Source organism: Chrysemys picta, unplaced genomic scaffold (genome assembly GCF_011386835.1).
Source record: "Chrysemys picta bellii isolate R12L10 unplaced genomic scaffold, ASM1138683v2 scaf2329, whole genome shotgun sequence".
Classification (NCBI taxonomy): domain Eukaryota; kingdom Metazoa; phylum Chordata; order Testudines; family Emydidae; genus Chrysemys; species Chrysemys picta.
In genome coordinates, this window is record NW_027055032.1 from 10 (window position 1) to 9,000 (window position 8,991).

The 8,991-nt window shown below is 54.3% G+C and overlaps 1 protein-coding gene across 1 annotated transcript; it reads right to left on the minus strand.

Annotated features, from left to right (window-relative positions):
- Window positions 1-1,126: 1,126 nt before the first annotated feature.
- On the minus strand, window positions 1,127-5,679 carry LOC135980242 (maestro heat-like repeat-containing protein family member 6; the record flags this gene model as incomplete). The annotated part of the gene is made up of 5 exons (XM_065580284.1): window positions 1,127-2,659; window positions 3,665-3,724; window positions 4,170-4,272; window positions 4,541-4,642; window positions 5,524-5,679. Coding segments are annotated over 5 exons (606 nt in total), but the record flags the coding sequence as incomplete, so codon positions are not given.
- Between the last annotated feature and the right edge of the window lie 3,312 nt (window positions 5,680-8,991).

Below are 8,991 nucleotides of genomic sequence, written 5' to 3' on the forward strand. Positions count from 1 at the left end.
GCAGCACAGTAGCCCCCACAATAGATTTGCCCACTCCACACTGATTCCTGACTGACTGGTAGCTGTCAGGCGTTGCAAGCTTCCACAGTACTATGGCCACTCGCTTCTCAACTGTGAGGGCTGCTCTCATTTTGGTGTCTTTCCACTTCAGGGCAGGGGACAGCAAGTCACAAAGTTCCATGAAAGTGGCCCTATGCATACGAAAGTTTTGCAGCCACTGGGAATCATCCCAGACCTGCAACACTATGCGGTCCCACCAGTCTGTGCTTGTTTCCCGGGCCCACAATCGGCGTTTCATGGCATGAACCTGGCCCAACGCCACCATGATCTCCCAATCGCCACATGCCGTGCTTCTAGGAACATAGGTGTCCATGTCCTCATCAGTATAGTAATCGCGCTGTCGTTGCTTCCTCGCCCATTTTTGCAGATACTGCACATACTGCTGGATAATGTGCGAGGTATTTACAATGGTCAAGACTGCACCGGAGATCTGAGCGGGCTCCATGCTTACCGTGCTGTGGCGCCTGCACAGGTAATCCTGAAAAAATGGCGCAAAACGTAGGAGAGCTGTTCGGTTCAAGATGGCTGATAAAAGGCGGGAAATGGTTGCCTTCTGTAGCTTCCACATGAGCCCAGCACTGACAACATGTAGAAATTTGCTAGCGATGCAAGAATGGGGTATCAGAGTTTGTGGCGGAAGCTGTGCTGCTCGGTTCACGATGGCCGAACAACGGCGGGAAATGGTAAGGATCTTTCTCTCTTTTGCACAGTTCTGTTTTCTGCTTACTAACAAAAAAGGATCGTTCTCTTTCTTGCTGTTTTCTGTACTTAACACAGCCCTGTGTCCCTGACGCAGGATCTCTTGCTAATTTTTCTGCCATTTGATTTCTTTTGCCCAACCTTCTCAACCTTCCTTTATATTTCCCTTTTATTTAATTAACCTTTACTTTTTAAAATTTATTTCAACTTTTTTACTCTTATTATTTTTTAGTCCCAACAAAAATAACCTTTTACCACATTCTTACTAATCTATAAAACAAACTCCTCTCTCTTGTTGCTTTCTCTAGTTTCCCCTCTTTCTTCTATTTAAAATAACCCTTCTTTCCTTTTTTCCTCTAAGCCTAACCAATCTTTCTTTTTTTAAAACTCCTTTCCTTTAAGGCCTCTGTAGCGAGGGGGCGTGGCCTCCTGCCCTGACAGACAGGGAGGGAGCCATGAACGCCCCCTGTTGGGCAGAACCGGGACTTCCGCGGCCACCCCACCGGAAGTAGAAGGGCGGGACAGGAAGCGGAACTATAAAAGGCTGGTCCTCCAGCTCAGTCGGGAGAGAGCTGCTGGAGGAGCAGGACGTCTCTTCCCCGCTGCGTGACCCCAGACCTAACGGAGACAGCTATCCTGACAGAGACCCAGAGGGGCTGACAGAGCTGCAAGACGCCGGGGTCTCCGACGAGCTGGTGGGGCTGCCACTAGCCGTCTACCCCAGCGAAGCAAACAACAACCCTGGAACCCATGTACACATGGAATCGAATGTAGGAAGTAGCCCAGGGAAGCCAAATCAGATTCAGCTGTGTTATTGACTACAAGCCGGCCAGCATGTTGCGGTTGGACTTTTGCCGCTGACCCAGTGTCGGACAACTCCACCGCAGTTAGGGCCCTGGGCTGGGACGCAGTGGAGCGGGAGGGCCTGGGTTCCTCTACCCCCACCACCCCAACGTCAGGAGTGATAGCCTCCTCACCTGGTTGTCAGGAGGCCTGCATTGGTCTGGCACCCGCCTGAATCTGGATGCCAGACAGTTGTGCTGACTCTCCCACCAGAGAGGTAACCTCCCCTAGACTGCGACAGCTCTGCCGGACTGTAGGCCAGAGCCCCCCTACTTGCTTGCTGCCCCGCCCTGATCAGTGGCCAGGCAAATGGACCTTCTGTTGCTCTGCCTGCCTGCCTGTAGGCCACAGCCCCTTCTCGATTGCCGCCCTGCCCTGATTGAGGGCCCTGGGCAAACAGACTCTCTACCATTACTTGGCCTGACTGCAGGCTAGAACCATTAACACTGAGATACTTTTCCCCTGAACCAAGGTACCCAGAAGTATCATAGCAAAGGGCGTGGTCTCCCGCCCAGACGGATGGGGAGGGAGCCGTGAACCCCTTACAGTCTCTCTTTCTACTCATTCATACTTTTTCTCTAAATATGTCAAAACACAGGCACACAACCTTCCCCCGGCCAAACACAGAAAAATAATACAAAATAAATTTTCAAAATGGCTGACGGCACCAAAAACATACACGACTGGAAATGGGGATGGAGGGCGGGACGTAAATGCTACACAGTGCATGGAAACCTATCAAAAAGTACATGGTGATGAAAGCTATCGAGCAGTTAACTACTCACATGGCTGCGCAGGGCAGGCGGCCAATGGGGAAGAAGCCATGTTCTGGTACGAAGCTCCCAGGGAAGGGAGGCTGGCTTTTCCCAGAGCTAGGGCAGCTGGGCAGCTTCAGTGACCGGGCTCTCCTTAGTGCACCTTCTTGTTATCCTATGAAAGCATGTCCGTAGGCTGCAGCGGCCTGGAGGGTGGTTCTTGAACGCCTCCAGGATGAAGATGGTCTGATAAGCCAGGCTTTGGACCGAGGAGTTGCTGTCCTGCTGCAAGCCTTTGAGGTCTAAGATTGAAAGGAAGGAAATGGAGGTCAGAGCCACAGCGCTCTGGAGAGCCCCAGCAAACCAAGCCAGCGCTGTACCTCTCGGCCTGTGACAAGGAGGCAGCAGGCTGGGAGGCGGGAGGCAGGGGACTAGCAGGAGCAACCAGCAACCTTCACTAAACATCCCTGCTGCCCTCCACAAATGAGGGAGCCTCCAGACACAGGCAAGAAGTCCCAATGAACCCCATTCACTCACTATTTCTAGGACTGCCCCATCCCTGCAGTATCTGAGCACCTCATCCCTGGCTGTATTTACCCTACGCCTTCCCCCCAATGCACAGATGGGCACTTAGGTCCAGAGAGGGGGAGAGTCATAAAGGGGGCTTGGACATTGTTAGGCTATGCCTAACTTTAGGTGCCCTGCTGCCATCCAAGAAATGCCGAGGAGGGAGCTCAGCCATTCTCTAGCTCTGGTTGGGAGGCCCAGCTGTGAACCTGCTCTGGGAGTGAGAAGCCTGAGGTATATCACTCCCCCCTCCGCCATTCGCCAACAAATGTGGAGATGCTGCTCTGCCCTGCGCTGCCCAGGGGTCCGGGCACGCAGCAAGGAGGTAGGTGACCGGACGTCACCTCTGCCTCATTTGGAGCAGTGGCTTCACCCCAGGCACCCCACGTGGAGGTGACTGCTCCAAACACTGGGCTAGTGAGTGCAAGGGGGGAGGCAGCACCCCACCTCGGCTGTGTTTGGTGGGGGGGCAATCGTCTCTGAAGGCCAGCCAGCTCAGGCCCAGTTTGGGGATCTGCCAGGCCGCAGCTCTGAGGTCAGGGCTAAGTGCCTTGCACATGCCAACCAGCAGACACGACAGGGTGAGGGGGCAGCTGATCAGGGGTTTGGGGATCTACATTTTGCATCCCTTTGTGGCTCTCGCCCGAGATCATGTTGCTGGCGTCGGAGATTGAACCCAGCCCACGGCCCTGGGCCGTTCATCCCCCTAGCGCTCAGTGCTCAAAGCAGGTACCACCCACCGTTGCAGATGGCATCCAGCTTGTCCTGGCTCCTCTGGTCCAGCTGCCGGGCAGCGAGCCCTACACATACAAACAGCTCGTCACATCCCCGCATCCCCAGCGAGGGTGTCAAATGTCACCCTCCAAGCAACCCCTTGCTTCCCCCGCCCCTCGCTGGCCAGGACGCGCTCCCGAGTCCCCAGGGGAAAGGGTGAGTCCCCAGGGATGGTTACAGGGCTGGTTGCCAAAGGAGAGCACAGCACCTTGAGGGTTCACTACCAAGAGCCCATGGTGGGGTATGGGGGGCGGGGAATGGGGACTGCATGGGGAGCAGTGGGGTTAGAGGGGCCCCATCAGCCCATCAGGGCAGTTTGGGGTGAGCTTGCTCCTGCGGACTTCTGACACCCTTGATCCTGCATTGGACAATCAGGAGCCCAAGGGTTACTTATCGCTGCTGGCAGGGACTGAGGAGAGCCTGGGACCGGATCCAGCCCCCCTGTTAAAGGGACCCCTGCTCTGTGGTTACCTATGAACCTGATGGCCGCTTGTCTAAGTGGAGTCTGTGGGTTCTCCAGAAAGGCCATGGTCTGGCACAGAAAGTTGTTGGCTCTCCCCTTGTAGCGCGTCAGCTAGGACCAGAACAAGGGAGCACAAGGTTATTAAAGGCCTTTCCGTCCCGCAGGCCGGGTTCCAGGTGTGTGGAGCGCACGTCCTGTTTTCACCCCTCTTTCCTGTGCCGGGGGGATCACGCAGAGGGACTACACCCAGGGCCAGGAGTGGTCCCAGGGCTGGGGCTCAGTGTGGGCACAGAGCCGGGCAATGGGGGGTGCCCTATCCACCGATTCCCCCGCTCCTACCACGAGGGCTGCGCAGTGAATGACCTGAGGGCTCCCTCACCAGGCAGTCACAGCTTTGCCAGGTATCCTTGCGCTGGATGAAGCCACCAAGCTGGTGCCACTTCAGGAATTCTGCCACACTGCTGAGGGTGTCCCAACACACCTGCAAAACAAGTGGGGCCAGGGCGAGCCGGCCACGGTTACGGGAGCTGGAAGCCACTAGCCTCGTTACCCGGAGGCGGGGAGGCCGTGCGTGCTGAATGCTTCCCGGCCCCAGGTTTCTTGCGGAAGGGCGGCGGTGTGGCTAAGGTAATAGCTGGAGACCTGACTCAATTCCCAGCTCTCCCTGCAGGAACTCAGGCAAGTTGCTTAGGCCCAGGGCTGCAAAGGGATTTAGGTGCCTAATGCCTATGGGTGATCAATACTTTTGAGGCGCTAGGCCTCATGCTGTGCCTCAGTTCCCCACCTCATGGTGGGTAGGAGGGTGAATTCATTAGTGCTGGTGGCATTTGGCTCCCAAGTGATGGTGGCCATGAGCGCTAGCATGTGCAGAGACACCTGGGGCGGGGGGAGGGGGGGCGGCTTGGGCATCTCATGTCTAGTACGGGCTGTCCGGGCCGCTTGGCCAAGGGCACACTGGGTCCTGCGCACCATCTGGAGACTGGGTAGCCCTGCTCCTGGTAGGGGCCATGGCCAGGGTTGTGCTCTTCCCACCAGCACAGCCAGGGAATGTGCGGAGGCCAGTGGCTGTAGGAGTGGTGAGGCGACCCCTCCCCCCACCCAATCTCTCAGCCTGGCTGCAGGGGGGGAGTGTTGGGCTCAGAGGATGCAGGGAAGACTCAGCAGTTGGGTGGGGCGCCATGGTCATGGCGCTACTGCACTCAACGTTCAAGTGATTTTGAGCTCCTGACTGTCACAGCACTGAGCACCTGCCCTCTGTCAGCGAGACCCTTTAAAGAGGGGGTGTCACATGCTGCCCCCTCAAAACAAATTACTGGTCACTCTGTAACGGTATCCGCTGCAGGCTCCAGCTCGTGGCCTCACCTGGGACACGTTGGGACACTCATCATGCACGAGGAGGAGCAGCGGGACCAGGCTCTGGAGCACATGCGCCTTCATCCGCCTCCTGTTGAGCCCCCTTACAAGCTCCAGCAGGTGTTTAAAGAGGGTGATGGAGAGCACCCGGAGCCTGCTGGACACCTGCAAGAGACGACGTGGGGAGGAGACGCTGTGACAGTCATTCTCACCCAGCGGGGCAAGCAGATGTCTGCCCTGCAGGGGGTATTGGTAACTCACCCCCAGCCATACAGCCACAGCTGGGGCCAGAGTCTCATGGGCATAGCGCCATTGAAGGCAATCGAGATGCAGATTTCCACCAGTTGAGGGGCTGGCCTGGTAACTTCTTGGCCAGGGAGAGCAGTAAGGTGGGGTGAGACTGCCCCTGGGCTCTCACAGCCAGCTCTGGGCACACTGACATCAGCACACACCTGTGTCAGCCAAGGGGGAATGCTCAGGGCAGAGTAGTGCCAGGACAGGGGCGGCAGAGAGGGAGTGATGAGGAAAGATTCAAAGAGCAAAGGAGGGGGTGTAGTTTGTCCTCCTGCTTTGCGGGCCCAGCTCACACTGCTCTTGACCCACAGCGGCCCTCTAGCCAGGCCAAGGGGGCCAGGCATCGGGGGCAAATTCCTACACTGGTGTTTGTTCGAGCCACGCACAGGGACCTGGGGTGGATTTAACCCAGGGCCAAGGAGTGGTAAATGTGCAGGAGTTCCCAGATAGGGGGCCTTGGAACCCATGACTGGAAGCCACCCAGCCTCCAGGGGCTCGGGGTGGGCTGAGGGTTGCCCCACTCCTGTGCATGGGTTTCTTGTTAACTCAGAGCCAGCCCCGCTTGGTCACATGGTGCTGCTGGGCCCCCGCCCTGCATGGCTGCTGGCAGAGCTGAACCAGTCCAGTGACCAGGGAGGCTGGGCGAGCTGTGCCAAGCAGGGAGAACCAGGAGCAATAGCTGGATGCTGTAGGGAAGGGCCACTGCTTTCTGGGAGGTGAGGCTGAGGAGGCAGCCTGGGGACGGGGTGACTTGAGCTGTTCTGGGAGTGGCTGAACCTTTAAACGGTGACTCCCAATCAGCAGTTACATGTCACCTCTGGGCACCAGGTTCTAGACCAGGCAGTTCTCTGCGTGACGTCTGTTGTAAAAGTGTTCATAAGTTCACCTCACCTCAGTCCCTGGAAAAATCATGGAGCAGGTCCTCAAGGAATCAATTATGAAACACTTAGAGGAGAGGAAAGTGATCAGGAACAGTCAGCATGGATTCACCAAGGGGAAGTCGTGCCTGACTAACCTAATTGCCTTCTATGAGGAGATAACTGGCTCTGTGGATGAGGGGAAAGCAGTGGATGTGTTATTCCTTGACTTTAGCAAAGCTTTTGATACGGTCTCCCACAGTATTCTTGCCGCCAAGTTAAAGAAGTATGGGCTGGATGAATGGACTGTAAGGTGGATAGAAAGCTGGCTAGATCGTCGGGCTCAACGGGTAATGATCAATGGCTCCATGTCTAGTTGGCAGCCGGTTTCAAGCGGAGTGCCCTAAGGGTCGGTCCTGGGGCCAGTTTTGTTTAATATCTTTATTAATGATCTGGAGGATGGTGTGGACTGCACTCTCAGCAAGTTTGCAGATGACACTAAACTGGGAGGCGTGGTAGATACGCTGGAGGGTAGGGATCAGATACAGAGGGACCTAGACAAATTGGAGGATTGGGCCAAAAGAAACCTGATGAGGTTCAACAAGGACAAGTGCAGAGTCCTGCACTTAGGATGGAAGAATCCTATGCACTGCTACAGACTAGGGACCGAATGGCTAGGTAGCAGTTCTGCAGAAAAGGACCTAGGGGTCACAGTGGACGAGAAGCTGGATATGAGTCAACAGTGTGCTCTTGTTGCCAAGAAGGCTAATGGCATTTTGGGTTGTATAAGTAGGGGCACTGCCAGCAGATCGAGGGATGTGATCGTTCCCCTTTATGCGACATTGGTGAGGCCTCATCTGGAGTACTGTGTCCAGTTTTGGGCCCCACACTACAAGAAGGATGTGGAAATATTGGAAAGAGTCCAGCGGAGGGCAACAAAAATGATTAGGGGTCTGGAGCACATGACTTATGAGGAGAGTCTGAGGAAACTGGGATTGTTTATTCTCCAAAAGAGAAGAATGAGGGGGGATTTGATAGCTGCTTTCAACTACCTGAAGGGGGGTTCCAAAGAGGATGGAGCTCGGCTGTTCTCAGTGGTGGCAGTTGACAGAACAAGGAGCAATGGTCTCAAGTTGCAGTGGGGGAGGTCTAGGTTGGATATTAGGAAACACTATTTCGCTAGGAGGGTGGTGAAGCACTGGAATGCTTTACCTAGGGAGGTGGTGGAATCTCCTTCCTTGGAGGTTTTTAAGGCCCGGGTTGACAAAGCCCTGGCTGGGATGATTTAGTTGGGAATTGGTCCTGCTTTGAGCAGGGGGTTGGACTAGATGACCTCCTGAGGTCCCTTCCAACCCTGATATTCTATCATTCTATGATTCTTTTAGCCTGTTTATTTGATTTGGCTGCGCTCTTCCTGTCTGGCCACTTTGTAGTAGGTTCTTGGAACAGCAGTTCTGAGTTGTCTTTCCATGAGGAGTTGTGCTGGACTAGATGCAGGAGCTGCTGTTGGTGTTGATCTGTAATTCAGAGGAGCAAGGAATGGATCTTCCTGCTGTCAGATGTTTTTGGCTGTCTGCGCAGCTCTCTCAGCCTCTCCATTCGCTTGTGAGTAATGTGGGCTGCCAGTGATATGAGCAAAATCATATTTCATTCAGACTGACTTAAATTCTGCTGCAGTGAATTGTGGGACATTGTCCATCACTAGTTGTTCTGGATACAGAAATGAGCAAACGTACACTTCAGTTTCTCAATAACACTGCAACATGTTATGTCTTTCAAGTACATTATTTCTATATAGCTGGAAAAATAGTCCACAATGACCTGGCAATGATGTCCTCTGAATTCACAAAAATCTGCAGCTAGTCTTTCCCAGTTCTCTCTCTTGTAGAGGTGGTTGTTCACTGGTTCAGCATTGCCTCTTAAGTTGATTTGGACTAGATCACCTTTCAAAAGCCCAATAGCATCAGATCCTCAAGTTCTTCCATCTTTCTCACTAGGCCCATCATGGCTGCTACACTGCAGCTGAGAAGGTTGTTGGTCTTTGATCTCATACACACGGAACGCAAAGCTTTTGTCTTTGTAAATTGGTTCGGTGATGAACTGGCCCATGCAGTTCAAAATCCCTTCAGGGAGGGTCAGAGCTGTGTGACATCAGCTCTCGAGTCAACTTTAAAGTCAATAGTCTTGCTTTGAATATTCAATGTCACTCTCCAGGCGGGCGCCATGTCATCACAAGTGATAGATCCCAGAATCAATGGGTCTTGATTGTCTGCAATATGAGTCAACTCCCTGACTGCTTCAGTGCAACGAACAGCTGCAAAATGTC